This window comes from Littorina saxatilis, unplaced genomic scaffold (assembly GCF_037325665.1).
Source record: "Littorina saxatilis isolate snail1 unplaced genomic scaffold, US_GU_Lsax_2.0 scaffold_648, whole genome shotgun sequence".
Lineage (NCBI taxonomy): Eukaryota > Metazoa > Mollusca > Gastropoda > Littorinimorpha > Littorinidae > Littorina > Littorina saxatilis.
Genome location: NW_027126001.1, coordinates 20,001 through 40,000, shown reverse-complemented (window position 1 = coordinate 40,000; position 20,000 = coordinate 20,001). Strand labels below are relative to the sequence as shown.

The window sequence follows — 20,000 nt, the reverse complement described above, 5'->3', positions numbered from 1 at the left end:
TCTTCGGTGTCCCAACACCCCCGTGTGCACGCATGCGCACGATAAAGAACCCAAGTTTACAGCGAAAGTCTCAGGGCTTGGAAACACGAATACACGCATGCAGGAAACAACAAACAAAAAAAGGGTAGCGCCGTATATTGGATGGCAGCTCGCTTTCCCCAGGGAGAAAGCAGCCCGAATTTCCACGAGAGTAATTCCTCACAGGGGTCTTATCCTTATCCTTATCATTTTTCTAAGCTCTCATTATTATTAACCAAAACATATTGTTTTTCTAGCCAGTGGAGTGGTCCGTGCCGCCCAGGATCTGAACACACTCTGCCAGGAGGACTTCGATTTTGAGGTAACATGCAAAGATCCTACCAACCCTGCCGTGGGCCCCTTCAATAAACATATCCAACTCAATGGTGAGTGAACTAAGGTTTTGTGTAAGCCATTGTTATATTATTTTTAAGTCTGTGTTTTATATATCTCACATAATAAATCATCGGGTTAATGCAACGTTTTGTTTTGTCAATTATCAAATGTGACCCTCCACGACGGTATGAGTCGCATGTCACCTTTGCATGATTTTCATATTTTTACATTTTTCTGAAGAGTTTTTTATGCTCTATCCAGTGGTGAAACCCGTTTTAGAAAAGAGCGAAAACTGTTTGAGTTATAAGCCTGTGACTAAGGTGACCCTCACACTGTTACCAGACACTCCCCGGACTTGTATTAAGCCTAGCGCAGAACCGCGCGAGGTGACATGCGACTCATTTCGTGGTGGAGAGTCACAAATATTCCAATGACCTACAATTTGTTTTTAAAATTTTGTTTTTGAATTTCTGCCAATTGTACATACTTATGATAGTACAAATATGATTTGAACGCGACATTTCAAATCGAAATGTATAAATGAAAATAAACACTACGATGATGGCGACGATGAGGACGAAGACGATGATGACGACGACGACGACGATGATGACATCGACTACGACAACGACGACGATGATGATGATGATGATGATGATGATGATGATGATGATGATGATGATGATGGTGATGGTGATGATGGTAATCATCGTGCTGACGAAGACGTCGACAAAGACGAAGAAGACGGTGATTGTTATGTTGACGACTATACTGACGATGAAGATTATGACAACGACGACGATAGTGATGATCGTAACTTATCTCTCGATTCACAGGAGCAAACCAGCAGCCATCAATCAGCGGGTTGAACGTTATGAAGACCGTCCCAGAGGATAAACCGATAGGCTATGCAGTGGTCAATTTCACTGTCGCCGATGACGATCCTCCCAACTGCCAAATAGGTGTTGTCCCATCAGTGTCGCTGCAGTATTTTGAACTCGGCGGTAAGTATTGTTAAAAACAACAGGGGGAAGGGAGAGACAAGACAAGACAAGACAAGACAAGATCTTTATTATCGAGGGTAATAAATAAGCAAGAGTATATGCTTCTTTTACATCCAGCCCTCGCAAAATTTCTCTTAGAGAGAGAGAGAGAGAGAGAGAGAGAGAGAGAGAGAGAGAGAGAGAGAGAGAGAGAGAGAGAGAGAGAGAGAGAGAGAGAGAGAGAGAGAGAGAGAGAGAGAGAGAGAGAGAGAGAGAGAGAGAGAGAGAGAGAGAGAGAGATAGAGAGAGAGAGAGGGAGAGAGAGAGAGGGAGAGAGAGGGAGAGAGAGAGAGAGAGAGAGGGAGAGAGAGAGAGAGAGAGAGAGAGAGAGAGAGAGAGAGAGAGAGAGAACTCAAGTTGGTTATTGAGGCCAACTGACCCATTACAACCGGTACACATATCAAACATGCCAGCATATCTTTCTCTCTCTCTTTCTCTCTCTCAATCTCTCTCTTTCTCTCAATCTCTCTCTTTCTTTCTCTATCTCTCGCTCTCTCCTTATCTCTCTATTTCAATCTCTTTCTCAATTTCTCGCTCTCTCTCAATCTCTCGCTTTGTCTATCTCTCTTGCTCTCTCTCTCTCAATCTCTCGCACTCTCTCTCAATCTCTCGCTCGCTCTCTCTTTCTCTCTCTTTCTCTCTCTCTCTAAATATATCGCTCTCTCTATCTTTATCGTACCGCGAGAAAACTCTTTATGTAAAACGTTAAATTTTAATGTATAATGTAAAGCGCCGTGAGACTGCCATTCGGCGGTGAACAGCGCTATAAAAGAATGTTTTATTATTATTATTATTATTACTACCACATCTTTTTTTGTGTGTGTTCAGTACTCTGTTCGACCAGCTTGTATACTCAGTCATTGAACTTTGTTTCTCTGCATGTTGCAGCTGACGAAACGTCTATCATCGTGAAACATACTCTGGACTATGAAAGGTCTGACACACGAACTACTACAATCTCAGTGGTCTGTACCGACACATTTTGTACATCTTTATCAGCCACCGTTACCATCAGTATTTCAGACACTAACGATCCCATTGAGTTGTCGCCATCGCGTGTTTATGTCACTGAAGAAGAAGGATCGGTAAGTTATTCATGTATTTATCTTTTTCGTGGATCTCTTAACAAGAACGTGACTGTAGGTGAGACTAACAAAGTTGAAACAATAACAGAATGTTATACTCACCAATATTGGTGAATACAGAATGTTTTAATTTTTTTTTAAACTTTTTCTTGTGTTTTGTGTGTGTGGATAATCTTCTTGTCTTTTTCTTTAGGTATGTTGCGTTAGTTCGTGTAGTCGTTGTCGTTGTTTTGATTTTTGGACTTGATTCTTGATTTTGTTCTGCTTTGTTTGTTTGTTGTTTTGGTCGCTTTCTTTGACTATTTGTGACCCTCCACCACGAAAGGAGTCGCATGTCACCTCGCGCGGTTCTGCGCTAGGCTTAGTATAAGTCCGGGGAGTGTCTGGTAACAGTGTGAGGGTCACCTTAGTCACAGGCTTATAACTCGAAAAGTTTTCGCTCTTTTCTAAAGCGGGTTTCACCATTGGACAGAGCATAAAAAACTCTTTAGGAAAATGTAAAAATATGAAAATCATGCAAAGGTGACATGCGACTCATTCCGTGGAGGAGGGTCACATTTGTAATACTGTTTGTAACTCATGTACGTCTTCTTGTTGATTTGACTTTGCCGCCTGTATGTTTCATATATTCTTTCTCTACCAGTTTTTTTTTCATTCGTTGTCCATCATATTGAAATGAGTCCCCGGCTTTCATCGCTCCCATGCTGCCTTTTTTGTGTGTTTGTACTGTTATTTCAACAACAACAAATCCGGCAGGCGAATGTTGATTTTATTTTTGAAATATGTGTTATCATGTCCTAAAAGACACACATTTGTAAAAAGTGACATTCCTTTTAATAAGTCATCCTGCTATGTTGAATTTTACATTTGAGTTTGTCATTGTTCTTTTTAGAATGATAACCATAACAAGTCCCGGCCTGACCTCTATAACTTTAAGCGGGTCACCTACAGTCAGTTCTGATTGGTCAAAAATCATATGGTACACTTACATGTTAATAACGTATTATATTAACTTGCATAATGATTGCATTACGTTTTTTTGTAGAATTATTATGATTGCTCTTAATTTATGCAAGCTTTGTTATGGCTTCAAAGTATTTACACTGGCAGTATTTACACCGGTCGGTTCGGCAGTTCCGTGAAATGTTGATGAATCATAATCAATATTTGATTCTTCTTCTTCTTCAGCGTTCTAGAATTTGTTTCTAGTTACGTGTGAACTCGTTTGCCCATTATGGGTTCCCCACACTATGCTCTGAGAGCATAGTCAGCTCACTCCGCTTTCGTTGAGTAGGCATGCTGGGTATTTTCGTGTTTCCATAACCCACCGAACTCCGACATGGATTACAGGATCTTTTCCGTGCGCACTTGGTCTTGTGCTTGCGTGTACACACGAAGGGGGTTAAGTCACTAGCAGGTCTGCACTCTTAACCCACCAGGCGGCAGCGACCGGGATTCGAACTCACGACCTCCCGATTAGGAGGCCGACGTCTTACCACCACGCCACTGCGCCCGTCGTTGATTCAACTAAAATAGTATAATCCGATCATCAAAACCACCAATATTTGATTGAATACGCGTGTTTCCCACTTTCGAAAGTTAAAAAGTGTGTAGTTCTAGATACTAGATCTTTTTGAAACTGTTTTGCAAAGTTCGGTATTCCAAGATAGATTATTATCAATCATTACACCTGAAACTGCATGATGGTATTGTTTATTTGTTTGTTTATGGGGAGTTTACTACCGTTTTTGTTGTTGTATTTTTGTAGTTTTTTTAATGTGTAAGATTTTTTACTCCTGTAATAATTTAAGTTTGTCTTGTATTGTTTCAGATAGCGATCGCACCCCAGTGGACAGTCACAGATCAAGATCAAGGCGACAGTGTGACATACAGCATTGTCAACGATACAAGTGTCGGATATTTTGTCATCGACGCTTCCACTGGCAGAATAACAACGACACAGGTATACGACGTTGATGCTCCGGCATATAGGAACACGACCGTCATCCTTGAGATACAGGTAGGTCTGAAGAGGGGTTGAGTTAGTGTGAGAGAGAGAGAGAGAGAGAGAGAGAGAGAGAGAGAGAGAGAGAGAGAGGGAGAGAGAGAGAGAGAATGAGAGAGAGGGAGGGAGAGAGAGAGAGAGAGAGAGAGAGAGAGAGAGAGAGAGAGAGAGAGAGAGAGAGGGAGGGAGGGAGAGAGAGATCGAGCGAGCGAGAGGAGAGAGAGAGAGAGAGAGAGAGAGAGAGAGAGAGAGAGAGAGAGAGGGAGGGAGGGAGAGAGAGATCGAGCGAGCGAGAGGAGAGAGAGAGAGAGAGAGAGAGAGAGAGAGAGAGAGAGAGAGAGAGAGGAGAGAGAGAGAGAGAGAGAGAGAGAGAGAGAGAGAGAGAGAGAGAGAGAGAGAGAGAGAGAGAGAGAGAGCGGTCTCGGAGGAACAGTTACTGTGGGTGGTCTCGATATGTGTAAACTGTCATATTCTGGTCGAAAATACAAATAACGTATAATGCTCACAGGGTAGAGATCGAGGAGGCTCGTCAAGCACAACTACAATGACAATAAACATCAACGACATCAACGATAACGCACCGACCTTTGCGGGATCGCAACTTACCATCAAGGACGTCAGTGCCTGCACAGCCATTGGGACTACGGTGGGCAATATTACTGCCACAGACGCAGACACAGCTTTTCAGGGTAAGTTTCCTTATGGCCCTGTCACACGACCGTTTTAACGCCTGCGTATGCCGACGTATGGGACATTTGAATAAGTATTTGAATAAGTACGCTGGCGTACGTCGAATACGCTATGGGTACGTTTTGTATACGTTAAGAGGACGCTGAAGCACGCTGGCATACGTCGTAGTACGCTGAGCACGCAGCAAAGTTTTGTGCATGGCTACCGAAGTCCGGCCTTCGTCGAAGATTGCTTTACAAAAATTTCAATCAATTAGATTGAAAAATGAGGGTGTGACAGTTCCGCCTCAACTTTTACAAAAAGCCGGATATGACGTCATCAAAAGTATTTATCGAAAAAAAGGAAAAAAACGTCCGGGGATATCATTCCCAGGAACTCTCAAGTCAAATTTCATAAAGATCGGTTTAGTAGTTTGGTCTGCATCGCTCTACACACACACACACAGACAGACAGACAGACACACACACACACACACACACACACACACACACACACACACACACACACACACACACACACACACACACACACACACACACACACACACATACACCACGACCCTCGTCTCGATTCCCCCTCTAAGTTAAAACATTTAGTCAAAACTTGACTAAATGTAAAAAGAAGAAGAAATAAGAACTTCAGGATAACGATTCACACTGTCCGATTCACACACCAAAATATACCCTGACACGTTTTTCTTCTGCATACTTCACCTTTCCATAGCGATCACCTTTCCATAGGGACAACCTGTCTATAACGACCAGATTTGGTCGGTCCCCACTAGGGTGGTCATTGGAGGCAGGTTTGCTTGTATTACGTTTTTTTTCTCTCTGTGCATCCGACAGGAAACACCTATCTCAGCTACAGCGGGAGCAACGGGCAATTCACCATAGCGACCACCTGTGTATAACGACCAGTTTTAGTCGGTCCGTACTAGGGTTGTCGTTGAAGGCAGGTTTGACTCTATTTTTTTTCTTCCTGTGTTTCCTACAGGTAACAACGCACTGAGGTACAGCGGGAGCAACGGACAGTTCACCATCGTCTCAGACGGTAACATCATCGTGACCTCTGCACTGACTCCTAATGTTTACAAGATAGTGGCCACCGCTACAGATGCCGGTCAAGTCCCCAGCAGCCGTTCGTCCAGTCCAACCGACGTGTCTGTCATTGTTGTTGTAAGTGAAACGGGTCATGCCAGAATGCCATCAAAGCTGAGATCAAATCAGTTCAGATCAGATCAGATCACATCACATCACATCACATCACATTAGATCACATCAGATCACATCAGATCAGATCACATCACATCACATCACATCACACCACACCACATCACATCACATCACAGCACAGCACAGCACAGCACAGCATAGTATAGCATTACATCACTTGAGATCAGATCGCATAAGATCCCATCACATCACACCACATCACATCACATCACATCACATCACACCACATCACATCACATCACATCACATCACATCACATCACATCACACCACATCACATCACATCACATCACATCACATCACATCACTTAAAATCAGGTCTGATTAATGTCCATTTTCATTATTTCACACGGGTGGACATGGGCTACCCGAAACCACAGTGTTCCGAGAATAACGTTTGTCTCGGTGACTTTGTCACCACGTGTAGTGGAACAGCAGGTTCCCTGCCAGATTAGGTTGACATGACCTCATTTACATGATATACGAACCAACGTCTGCGTGCATGGTTTTGTCATGATATGGGTGACCTCTCTCACCTAGGTAGGAGAACAGATGAAATCATTTTTGTCTCAATTTCCAGTCTAAACATTTATTCAAAACTTGACTGAGTGTAAAAAGAAATCATAACCATTGGAGGAAGCGACCCGAATATCCTAGCAATGAAAACGAACACCACTTATGGGGGCCCGGTAGCTCAGTTGGTAGAGCACTGGACTTGTGATCCCAGGGTCGCAGATTCGAATCCGGCCCGGTGACTGACACGGGAAATGTGTGCAGACTCAGTGACGATGCCCATGTTCCATCCCCGTATCACCACTGTGGCACGTGAAAGATCTCGGTCAGTCTGCCAAGTGCAGGTGGCCGATAACATATAAACACGCCTACACCTGGGTAGCGCGACTCTGTTGCTGCTAGCTTTCCACTGGGAGGAAGCGACCCGAATTTCCAAGCGATGGGACAATGCAATAATGAACATGAACATAAAATGAAATACATCTTTGTTTCCAGGCCTGTGCTCCTGGTGTCACTGCACCACCCGCGCCAGCGACCACAACACCAGGCACCGGGCCAACAGTGACAGGAACCGGGCCAACAGTGACAGGAACCGGGCCAACGGTAGCACCCGGATCTACAACAGGAACCGTAGCATCCGCACCCAGCGTTGTACCACCCGGCTGGGTGAATCTCACAGATCCCAACGTAGCCGGTGAAACGTTGGAACACAATTTTAACTGGATCATAGCGGGGGCCATACTGGGCGGAGTTGCTGTATTGGCCACGGTGGCGATGGTGATAAAAGTCTGCTACCCCAGCCGTGATAACGCTCGCAAGATGCGCGGCGAAAATCCTCGACCACGGTGAGTTAATTGTGATGATTATTTCAGAATAACCAACAGAATTAGAGCGGACTGAAGATTTGGAGCTTCCCGGCCAAGCGTGGTCTGGAGAGTCACGCTTAGTTGATTACATGCGACCTGAAGTGGGAATCGTATTGGCTCTTCCTTAACAGAAAACAGTGTCTCTAATTGGTTCTTAATTATCGGATCCCTCCTCTAGGCAAACATAAATATTGTCCCGTGTCATCATAAAAACTTTTGCGGAACCGCAACAGTTATATATATGGGATATTCTCTGGAGCTTTGTACCAGTGGAAACCGTGTTACGAAGTTGACATTTCTTTAATTACCTGATACATGTTAACCATACACATTGATTTAATTAATAAATACTGTTTCCATATCCTCGGTCTGTAGATACAGATTTAGACAGACTTGCCCATTTTGTTTGTCTACGGTCAGTAGAATACGTCACCTTCGTAACATGTAAACCAAAGAATGTGCCTTGGATTTGAACACTAACATATATTAAGCATGAAGACAAAAATGTATTATGTATGTTGATTGCTTGTCTGTATCATTATCTAACTGGGGACCGGCACGGTTGGCCTAGTGGTAAGGCGTCCGCCCCGTGATCGGGAGGTCGTGGGTTCGAACCCCGGCCGGGTCATACCTAAGACTTTAACATTGGCAATCTAGTGGCTGCTCCGCCTGGCGTCTGGCATTATGGGGTTAGTGCTAGGACTGGTTGGTCCGGTGTCAGAATAATGTGACTGGGTGAGACACGAAGCCTGTGCTGCGACTTCTGTCTTGTGTGTGGCGCACGTTAAATGTCAAAGCAGCACCGCCCTGATATGGCCCCTCGTGGTCGGCTGGGCGTTAAACAAACAAACAAACAAATCTAACTGGGGTATTACTGACAAAAAGTGAAGAGAATACATTCTAGATGCCATTTAACACACGTTATAACCATTTACAGAACAGAAAATGCATGACACAAAATACAGCTCTGGAGAATAACACATATATGTGACCCTCCACCACGGAATGAGTCGCATGTCACCTTTGCATGATTTTTAATTTTTTTACATTTTCTTAAAGAGTGTTTTATGCTCTATCCAGTGGTGAAAACCGTTTTAGAAAAGAGCGACAACTGTTTGAGTTATAAGCCTGTGACTAAGGTGACCCTCACACTGTTACCAGACACTCCCCGGACTTATATTAAGCCTAGCGCAGAACCGCGCGAGGTGACATGCGACTCATTTCGTGGTGGAGGGTCACATAATTATACAGATTTATGACCATGACTTATGATTGTATTTTAAATGTTATTATATTTCATAGAGAATACTACATGGCTTCCTATGTGATACCCGTTTTACACGAGTTGTGTTTTTAAATATTGAACTGCGAGCAAAAGCGAGCTTATCAATATTTGAAGACACAACGAGTGTAAACCTTGTATCACACAGGGAGCCAGTAGTATTCTGTTTATATATCCTACATCCTGTACTTGTGTGTCTTTTGCTGCAAACGTCCCTCATTCGAAACGCCCAAATTGAAGATGCTTCAAAATGCAACCTCGGTCTCTTCGAAAGCCTCGTGTAATTTTTGACGTTAAAGCAAAGATACGTCATTCTAGAAAGCATAGCGTGACGTGTACTTTTTCAAAATTATTCCAGAAAAAAAAACCGAGTTCAAAAGTGTTCCAAGAATGACGTTTGTCTCCGTGACTGGGCATCACGGGCAGTGGAAAATCAGGTTTCTGCCAGACACGACCTATTCACCTGAACTGTGGATGACGATATCGTTATGACATAAGTGGTATCTCACACAATGAAAGATACAATATGATACCACTCTGCGTTAGGGTTAGAGGTAATAGTAGAGGTGTGTGTTTTGTTATATGTGAACCTATGATGATAAGTAATGTTTAACGCCCTCACAGTAAAACCATTTGGGGCATGTTCCCGGGTTTGACCCCGACTTTAGATGGGAAAAAAAGAAAACAGAAAAAAGAAAAGGGCCACCGCAAGGGAGGGATGGTTGTCGCGCTCTAGCTCCCGGTCAACGAGGCCCCCGAGCCGGAGGTGGTTCCAAGGAGAGTCATGGAGTTAGTTTGGAGATCCAGCTGGATCATTATGTGTCAGTGCTGGCAGTCAGCGCTGCCGTTGTGGGTCTCTTTTCAATGTGTGAACCTGTTTTGTATGTCTTGATGTCTTAACTGGGAATTTCCTAATAGTTTTCATGAAATGTCCGTGTGTGTGCTTCAAAAGTGTAATGCAGGAATTGCTTCTGACACAACTTACAAATGTTTTCGTTTTCTTTTACTTCTCAGAAATGATCGAGCGCGACATCCCCACAACCGTAAGTATAAACACCAATTAGTAAACACATGATTTATATATTGCTATTGTGATAGACACGTGTGGGAAATTCGGGGGGTTGTGATTGAATTCTCTCGCACAGCCCTATTCCGATGATCGGACCATATTCCGCAGGACATAGGCGAATATCCTTTCATATTTGCAATACCGCAGGAAGCAGGCGAATGTCATGTTCATATTCACAATAACAAAGACGCATGTTTCCGGATTCTTCGACGTGTATGAAGTACACACTTACCTGGCCAGCCAGGTTTGCTTCTGTGACTGGTCGACAGACGGTGCAATTTGCAACATGTTTTTCTTATCGTACTTGAAATACATTCCGTCTAAAATCCAGTTGCAGACAACAAACTGCAAAAATTAATTCAAGTAGCTGCATCTTAGCAGACGATCTTTTAAAGGTTTTGCGCAGAATCTGCAAACTCTCCTTTCCTTATGCAACGTCCATTATCTACAATGTTAAAATGAAGTTACGAGTCTGAAACATTAATATTAGTCGTTGACTTTTGACGATGACGATGACGATGACGATGACGATGATGATGACGATGATGATAATGATTATGACAATGCAATGACGATGACTACGATGACGATGACAACAATAACTACAAAGACGATGACGATAATGACGATGACGATGACGACGATGATGACGATGATGATGATGCTGGTGATGATGATGATGACGACGACGCCGACGATGATGATGATTATGACAATGACGATGACTACGATGACGACGACAACAACAACTACAAAGACGATGACGATAATGATGATGATGATGCTGCTGCTGCTGCTGCTGCTGCTGCTGATAATGATAATGATGATGATGATGATTTCACAATCACACACAGGACACCCAGACGACTACCAGCGGAATGAGATATCCCCGTCAGGCATTTCCTACCACAACATGGGAAGACCTACCCAACAGGGCAAGATCCAGGTTTACGACCCGTGGAAAGGGCGAGGCCTACCTTACTGAAAATATGCGTCACTGTACAAGGCTGGGAATGAAATCACTGCCAAGACAGCCACGGTGGAACCTCCCTTCAAAGACCCAATACAACTTGAGTTGATGAACATTTACTTGAGGGTGAAAGTGGCTTGTTCACTTCAATGCTTGTTTTTCTCTCATGTGCCAGGAGATTGGTTCTGTATAACTCTCGCTTGCTCCATTACACATGCGCTTACTTCCCTTTTGTTATTAATTTTGATCAATACAACTGGAATCTATAACAAGAATGGCAGGTTACTGGAACGTGTAATTATGAACAAAACAAAACGTTACAATCAGTAAACGTACCAATGACCAATCAATCTTGTTTTTGTTAATCTGAATTGTGGAACGTTAGCAGTCGAACTGTTTTTGGATTTGTAATAAAGTACGAGGAAACCGGGTCTTACAAATAAGAGAGTCGAACAATTGTGACCCTCCACCACGGAATGAGTCGCATGTCACCTTTGCATGTGATTTTCATATTTTTACATTTTCCTGAAGAGCGTTTCATGCTCTATCCAGTGGTGAAAACTGTTTTAGAAAAGAGCGACAACTTTTCGAGTTATAAGCCTGTGACTATGGTGACCCTCACACCGTTACCACAGTCCCCCCCCCCCGGACTTATATTAAGCCTAGCGCAGAACCGCGCGAGGTGACATGCGACTCATTTCGTGGTGGAGGGTCACAATTGGGCTAACTTGACAGAGGTTATGAACAAACAAAATCTGCAACAGGGTCTTGAAAGGGAGGGAGTCTTAGATGGGGGGGGTCTCAAAAGGGGGGTTCCACTTTATCGCTCTTCGTGGCCAGAGAGGGAGCAGTGTAAAGCCCGCTAACTACTAACTAACAGGGAACTAGGTTAGGCGAACTTTGCACTACGTCATCAAATTAGGGGATTCCCCTATTCGTTCGAGGTTCGCCGAATCACTTTGCGTCATTTGTAACATTAGGCGAACTGACTGTTCATTGGTTGAATATTTGTGTATCTTCATCCTTGAAGAGTGACAATAATGTTTTGAACAAATCTAGAGTCTTCTCACGTGATATTTTTTGATTAAGTGACCGTGTCACCGAAACATTCGCCGCAAGTTAGTACACCAAACAAGGCACGGTGTAACATTCGCCGAACGCAGTTCGCTTGGTTTGGCTGTGGTTAGTAGCGGGTTTAATTAAGACAGTGCTTTTTTTCAAAGATACAAATCCGAGTTAACAAAGCAACATGTTGCTGCTTCGTTTTGTCACCCAATGTTACTTTTTGGACGTTATTGTAAAAACATATTTTGATAAGCGTCGAGAATTCTGAATCTCTTTGGTAGCAGTGAAACAGTCACTTGTGGTACCCTTGTTGGACTGTAGTTCCCGTGTGTGTTTGTGTTAAAGTGTATACGTTGTAACGCAATATAACCACACTACTGGTAAACTGCTCATTTTCTAGTGTTCTATTGCTATGCGTGATAATGGTTATGGAGGATACCATGTCTGTGTTTTGTTGTGATAACTCCAGGGGCGGACGAGGGGGGGTGCACAGGGTGCAGGTGCACCCCCCCCCCCCTCCAGCAATTTTTAATTTTTTTTTTAAAATTGGAAAGCTGATTCTATGACTATGTCTAAGTTCAAATGGCACCAGATGGCACCATTTTGCTTCTTTGGGCCAACATTTCTTCCGGGAGGGGGGGGGGGGGGGGCATGCCCCCGGACCCCCCTAGCAAATTCGGGCGCTTCGCGCCCATCACATTCACTTTCGATTCAAAGTGCACCCCCCCTTACAAAGCAACTGATCCGCCCCTGAACTTAAATGTGAAACATGTTCTTATGCGGTTTTTTTTGTTTTTCTAAACATATATTTACGTGAGAGTAAGTATAACAAATGTATCTTTTTACTTGGAATTTTATTCTCAATCCAGAAGCAGCTAACATGTTATGTATCGGGCGGGGATGTAGCTCAGTCGGTAGCGCGCTGGATTTGTATCCAGTTGGCCGCTGTCAGCGTGAGTTCGTCCCCACGTTCGGCGAGAGATTTATTTCTCAGAGTCAACTTTGTGTGCAGACTCTCCTCGGTGTCCGAACATCCCCGTGTGTACACGCAAGCACAAGACCAAGTGCGCACGAAAAAGATCCTGTAATCTATGTCAGAGTTCGGTGGGTTATAGAAACACAAAAATACCCAGCATGCTTCCTCCGAAAACGGCGTATGGCTGCCTAAAATGGCGGGGTAAAAAACGTAAAATTCCACTCGTGCAGAAAACACGAGTGTACGTGGGAGTTTCAGCCCACGAACGCAGAAGAAGAGGAAGAAGAAGAAGTTATGTATTGTTTTATGTATTCTTGGGTGTTTTTGTGTGTGCTGCTGTTGTTGTTGTCCGTGGTGTCTTCTTTGTTTTAATTGTTCTTTCGGTGGTAATGGTTTTAAGACAACTTTGGAGATTCAAACTACAACATCCTCAGTTGGAAACTGAACTGTTATTTTCAGTCATTCCTGCATGATTTAACGTGGTTGTGTATTTTGCGTCATCTAACATCGTTGACGACTCCACCAGGAACATCTCTGCAGATGAACCATGAGATGTACCATATGTCTGAATATAGTTATTTTGAAATTAGATTGGAATAAAAAAAAAATTAAAAAAAATAAAAACTTGCGTCCATAAACGTTGATGTCTATATCGGGAGAGAGAGAGAGAGAGAGAGAGAGAGAGAGAGAGAGAGAGAGAGAGAGAGAGAGAGAGAGAGAGAGATATATATATATAGAGAGAGATATATAGAGAGAGAGAGATAGAGAGAGATACGCAGGAACGCAGGAAATTTAATGCGAGGCCACCGGCATATACGCATGGGGGTTTGCAAAAGACACAGGAAAAAATAGGAATAAAAATCAACAACAAAATTTCATGGTTGTACAGAAACAAAAAAAATATATATCGTGGCACGAAAATTTACAAATTTTGTCTCAAAGTATCAGTCATAGCAACAATTGCCTGTTTGAAATTTCTTCATCACGTGTTTTCATGGCATAATAACAATACATGGCTACAGCTCTATTAATGTATATACTCTCATTTTGTAGCAGAAAAATCAAGGGTGGTACATGTACATTGTCAGTGAAATATTTCAAAATATATTTTACACGTAGATCCTGGTATTTTGGGCAATGTAGCAGAAAATGTATTTCGTTTTCCACAGCAGGACAAAACGGGCACGTGTTTGGTACAGCACTATAGCGTTTGTTTCCATTCAGGTCAATAATACCTAGGCGTAGTTTGACAAAAATGTTTCTAAATTTAGTAAGTGTGATATCTGTTAGGTATTTTTCCGGCTGCAATAAAGACTTGAACGAACTATACGTTGAAAATCTATCACTTTCCATTATCTTACCAAACCATTCCTGCTTATAGCAGTCAATCAAACGCTGTCTAAACGCACGCAAAAAGGCTTTTTCATGAACAACACCATCATTCAGCCATACAAAGGAAAACCCACACATATCCAAACAACGCTTTACCGAGCAAGCCCAATTTTGCAAATCAACCTCATTTCCGGGTAACCTTGAAAATCTTTTTTTATCCATCTCGTACGCTTGTCTAGGTAATCTAACCAAAAACATGTTCTGCAGCTTTAGCCAGTACCTGATAACACTGACAGTACTGTCAATGAATAAAGGGAAACGACCGAGTTCTCCATATGCCATCGCGTTTGGAGTTCTTGGTAAAACATTCAAAAATCTTTTACAAGCAAACAAATGCGGAGATTCAACAGAACGAAAGCGTGTGATACCCCATATTTCAGAGGCGTACAAAAGCATAGGTTTTACTAGCGCATCAAACAATTTAAAAAATACACTAACATCCATGCTACCTAAGCTCCACATTGTTTTCATGATTTCTACCACTTTTCCCTTGGCTCTGCCTGCAAATTCTTCTAAAGCAATGTCAAATGATAATTTTGTTGTCAATGTGACACCCAAATATTTATAACTGTTTACAACATCCATAGGTTTACCTTGATAAAACCATTTTTCTGCCTTAGATAGATGACCGCCTTTCCGAAAAACCATTACTTTTGTTTTCTTTAAATTTACACTGAGGCCAAGGGCAGAGGAGGCTTGTTCAAGATTGTTCAATTGGTTTTGGAGTCCAGCAGGTGTTGTAGAAATCAAACAAATATCGTCAGCAAAATAATTTCTTGTAATCCAGGCAAAAACTGAACACCATGCCTTCCATTTGAGGTTACTATATCGGCTACTTCAGTAATTAACAGGGAAAAAATCAGGGGAGACAACATGCAACCTTGTTTCACCCCGGCAGGGCAATCAAAAAAGTCAGACACATCAGGGCCCCATCTTACACATGACTGGACAGAATCATAAATCCCTTGTAGCATACGGAGCATTTTCGTCGAAGTTTTTATTTTTTGAAGAACGACCCACAAACTATCCCTGTCTACAGAATCGAAAGCTTTCAAATAATCAATAAAAGCAACGTACAGTTTACTTCTCCTTTGTCCATACAGACATTTCTTAATCATAGTCACAAGTGTAAAAAGATGATCAATAGTTGAATAGTTTTTTCGAAAACCAGCTTGTTCTTCACATATCTTGTGTTCACTCTCTGCCCATTTATACAGACGCCTATTTAGGATGGAAGTAAAAACTTTACTAATAGTACTCAGGAGGGAAATGCCCCTATAATTTCCAGGATTATTTACATCACCCTTTTTCAGTAAAGGAACTATCACGGACTGACTCCATTGTTTAGGAAACACACCAGTGTCATAAACACGGTTAAAGAACTTAGTGAGAAAAGAGGCAACAATATCCTCAGCTGCTTTTAGAAATTCTGCTGGTATTTCATCAATACCAGAAGCTTTCCCTGCTTTTAATTTTCGAATGGCTTGTTTTACCTCATCTAACGAAATTTGTTCATCCAATTCATAAATATGTACATCTTCCTCACTTTCTTCATTTATTACATTTTCGTTTTGTTCAGGCGTTGAAGCTGTGTGCTGTCCCAAAATGTTTTCAAAGTGATCTTTCCAGACATCGATATTTATAGTAGCACGGTTTCTCTCCCTTGGGCGAGACCGCTTTACCGTTGACCAGAACATGGAAGGATTTTTTCTGTTTTCTAGTAAAGAATCTTGTACTGATTTTCTATATGTTTTCTTTTTCTCTTTTATCATATTTTGATATTCAGATCTTTTTTGCAAATACTGTAGTTTATCCTCAACCTTTCTAGTGCGAGAGTACCGACTAAGTAATCTATTAACTTCACGTTTTCCCTCCCTACACTCTGCGTCAAACCATCGGCTCGTACGACGCTGACGGCCTCCAAAAAACACCGTGCGTCGCATGCACCGACCCTCTTCTAAAAGCGTGTTTACAAACATTGTCAAGGCAGCGTCAGAGTTATCATCAATACATGCAGCAGCGTCATCGATGGCAGTTTGACCTTGAGAGAGAGAGATAGAGAGAGAGAGAGGGCGAGAGAGAGAGAGAGAGAGAGAGAGAGAGAGGGTGCACCTTATTGAGCTTTGTATGGAGCATTTAACTGAGTATACGGGCCAAGGCTATCACATTCAAAGCTAAACTTATATAGCCTATGATTACAGCCCGTATAGCTCTAAGCAGAGATCTGCTACAGTGACGGAAAGAATGCTATCACACCATTGAAATGACATTCTTTCCGTCCCCTATAGGCGACGAAATAGGTCACACTTTTGAGTGGAAAATGCTTCGACGCCGGAGCGGGTACTGCACCCAGTGCGGTTCTAGTGCAAGTGCACTACAAAGTGCGCTTGCACTACAACGGCACTGGGTCCAGTACCCGCTCCGGCGTCGAAGCATTTTCCACTAAAAAGTGCACAAAATTTGACCTATTTCGTCGCCTATAGGGGACGGAAAGAATGTCATTTCAATGGTGTGATAGCATTCTTTCCGTCACGTGACGTCTGAGCTATACCAGCTGTTTAGCTTTGAATGTGATAGCCTTGGCCCGTATACTCAGTTAAATGCTCCATACTAAAGCTCAATAAGGTGGGGAGAGAGAGAGAGAGAGGGAGAGAGCGAGCGAGAGAGCGAGAGAGAGAGGGAGGGAGAGCGAGAGAGAGAGAGAGAGAGAGAGAGAGAGAGAGAGAGAGAGAGAGAGAGAGAGAGAGAGAGAGAGAGAGAGATATTTGACACATTCGTCTGGTATAGTACGCATTAGCTTAAATAAATGCACAGGCAAGACAAAAATAACGCTTAATTTACCAGATTCAAAGTATTATCACAAGAATCAGCTATTAGTTAAACGTATACAATTAATTTAATTAAATCGAATTTCACATACAGTAGTGTTGAATAACTCCTGATCAATAGTCACGTAAAATATTAATATTGTAAAACAACCACAACAACAACAAAAACAACACCAACACCAACACCACCAACAACAACAAATAATACATCAAGTCAAAGTGAAACGTTTAAATGTCGTTTAATTTTAAACTTCTACAAATACATGGAAACTTCTTTAAATTTCTAAATATTGTAATGAGCAAGTTAACTAAATCACACATCAACAGAAAATGTAAATCTACGAAATGTATGCAAGAAAAATGTATTCGGATTTTCAATTCTCTGTTGTTTTATAATTATCTTATAGATAGATATATTATTTTTAGATTTATATGTTACATGCTTTATGGATACATTTATTGAGTTTACGCGTTAAGCTGATTGATTGAAGCTTGTTTCACTCAGGGCACCAGAGAACAGAGAAAACTATAACAACACTTGGCGCCCTCAAGAAATAATATTATCAAGTAGGCGTGAGATAGGTGATTTATGAGACACTGTCTCGAATCTAACCGTTTGACAACATTTTTCAATAATGACTTGCAATTAGTGTCGCCCTCGGTGTGTGTGTGTGTGTGTGTGTGTGTGTGTGTGTGTGTGTGTGTGTGTGGGTGTGTGTATGTGTGTGTTTGTGTGCGTATGTGTGTGTGTGTGTATGTGTGTGTGTTTGTGTGAGTGTGAGTGTATGTATGTGTGTGTGTGTATGTGTGTGTGTGTGTGAGCGTGCGTGTGCGCGCGCGTGTGTGTGTGTGTGTGTGTGTGTGTGTGTGTGTGTGTGTGTGTGTGTTTTAGACACAATAAGGTTCAATTATTGTAAAGTGCCATTACATACACTAACATGGGACGACTTCGGCTCTTAAATAACTGGGACCTGAATAATACAAGTGCTACAATCGTGTGTGCAATGCACAGAAAAGATACACACGTTAATGTCGCCTGGCTAGGGTGATGTACGGTATGCAACATTATTATTCTTGTACAATCGCCACGTACAACATACTTTGTATTGTTCAAAACTAAGGAACATGGAAAGAAAGAAAGACAAACATGTGAATCTACAACAGGAAATTAGCTATATGTCGCAATATCAGGATACATAGGCTAAACAAACTAAAGGGTTATGACAAACAATGTTTGCGCGTTTATTGACTTGCGTTTGGGTTTGGCCTAATGTCTTCTTCATTCCATTTCTGCACATACTCCTCTCCTATAGAGTTGGTATGATTGTTGAGAGTGTTAGCTGTGTATGTGTGTATAAAATTATATAGTGTGTATTGCATATATGATTATTGTGTGAACAGTACATGTGGTGATTTGTGTCTGTATGCTTAATTGTTGTATGTAGGTTGTACTTCTAATTGTTCTATTCTGCATATATAATATATGTTCTTTTGTAAAGGGCCTAGAGCAGGTTAGGCACTTAAATATGTCCAGTTATTATTATTATTATTTACATTTTCATAAATTTGAGCAATTAAAATTCTCTTGCACACTGAACATGCAATCCTACTGCTGCGTTCTTTTGAAAGATACCTCATGTTTACAAGACAATTTTTTTTCATTTTGATTCGCATGGACATGGAGGAAAGCATGTTGTGCTTTCACAGTTATCATATCTATATTCTTCGTGAATCCTTTCATGCTTTAACAAAAACACACCCAGTAATATTCAGTTGTTTGTCATGCTTATAACTCGATGCTATTGTGGATTGAAACATTAACCCAAGAAACGACCTCAAATACAATTTTATCTTACATAGTCATTGACACGTTTGTCATGTTTAATCTTCAGAATTTAATCTTGCAGTATTGTTCAAAAAGCACAACTTCAGATATAGTCTCCCAAAGAACAGTATTTAAATGTATGTTTTTTATTCGGCAGTACCTACTTAATACTCCATGTGCATATGCAAGTGACACTTTTCATGTCTGGAGAACCATCAGGATTGCTGGACTCAAAACAACGGCTGTGCAGAGAAGTCCAAATGTGAGCTCGTTGGTTACAGCGGCGCTGTCAAGGCAGTCTCCTGGCTCTGAGTTTTGAGCCGTGCAGTCCTGGAGAAAAGTAACGAAAAAGGTATCATACTTAGCATAACAAACATCATTGGTGTAACATGTCACAGTGTCTAAAAAAAACAAAGGAATGTAAGCGGTCTAAATGTCCACGAAATGTGCTACAACAGTGAGAGTTATGCCGAACCAATCTCCTGGCACCTGAAACAATAACAATAACAATAACAATAACAATAACAATAACAATAACAGCACTTTATTGTCGATCAAAATATTGCATGGAAATGGACAATGTTCTTCGGCACACCCTACCTGCCTGTAAAGAACAGTCATTGCAATTAACAGGCGATTTTCTCCCCAACATTTCTCAGTATTTATTGTATGAATCATCCTTTTTGCAAGGCTTGTGTTTTGTGAAAGGCCCACTTGTTGAAAGCCCACTCCGCCTCATACCGGCACGGTTGGCCTAGTGGTATACCGGTAAGGCGTCCGCCCCGTGATCGGGAGGTCGTGGGTTC

The 20,000-nt window shown here is 42.0% G+C and overlaps 1 protein-coding gene and 1 long non-coding RNA gene across 3 annotated transcripts in view; one reads left to right on the top strand and one right to left on the bottom strand.

Annotated features, from left to right (window-relative positions):
* The window catches only part of LOC138954454 (protocadherin Fat 4-like), a 27,431-nt gene extending 15,552 nt beyond the window's left edge, over nucleotides 1-11,879 (top strand). The window contains exons 5-13 of one of the 2 annotated variants that reach the window (XM_070326298.1): nucleotides 276-404; nucleotides 1,191-1,358; nucleotides 2,286-2,482; nucleotides 4,314-4,502; nucleotides 4,996-5,176; nucleotides 6,171-6,352; nucleotides 7,417-7,766; nucleotides 10,084-10,112; nucleotides 10,993-11,879. In XM_070326298.1, the coding sequence (XP_070182399.1) occupies nucleotides 276-404; nucleotides 1,191-1,358; nucleotides 2,286-2,482; nucleotides 4,314-4,502; nucleotides 4,996-5,176; nucleotides 6,171-6,352; nucleotides 7,417-7,766; nucleotides 10,084-10,112; nucleotides 10,993-11,123 (1,556 nt within the window). In that variant the 3' untranslated portion in view covers nucleotides 11,124-11,879. The remainder of the gene's footprint in view (nucleotides 1-275; nucleotides 405-1,190; nucleotides 1,359-2,285; nucleotides 2,483-4,313; nucleotides 4,503-4,995; nucleotides 5,177-6,170; nucleotides 6,353-7,416; nucleotides 7,767-10,083; nucleotides 10,113-10,992) is intronic. The other variant, XM_070326299.1, reaches the window with a different exon arrangement.
* Nucleotides 11,880-18,181: 6,302 nt separating this feature from the next.
* Nucleotides 18,182-20,000, bottom strand: part of LOC138954453 (uncharacterized) — a 4,838-nt gene continuing 3,019 nt past the window's right edge. Inside the window, exon 3 of the long non-coding RNA XR_011451844.1 lies at nucleotides 18,182-19,524. This is a non-coding gene — a long non-coding RNA (uncharacterized lncRNA). The remainder of the gene's footprint in view (nucleotides 19,525-20,000) is intronic.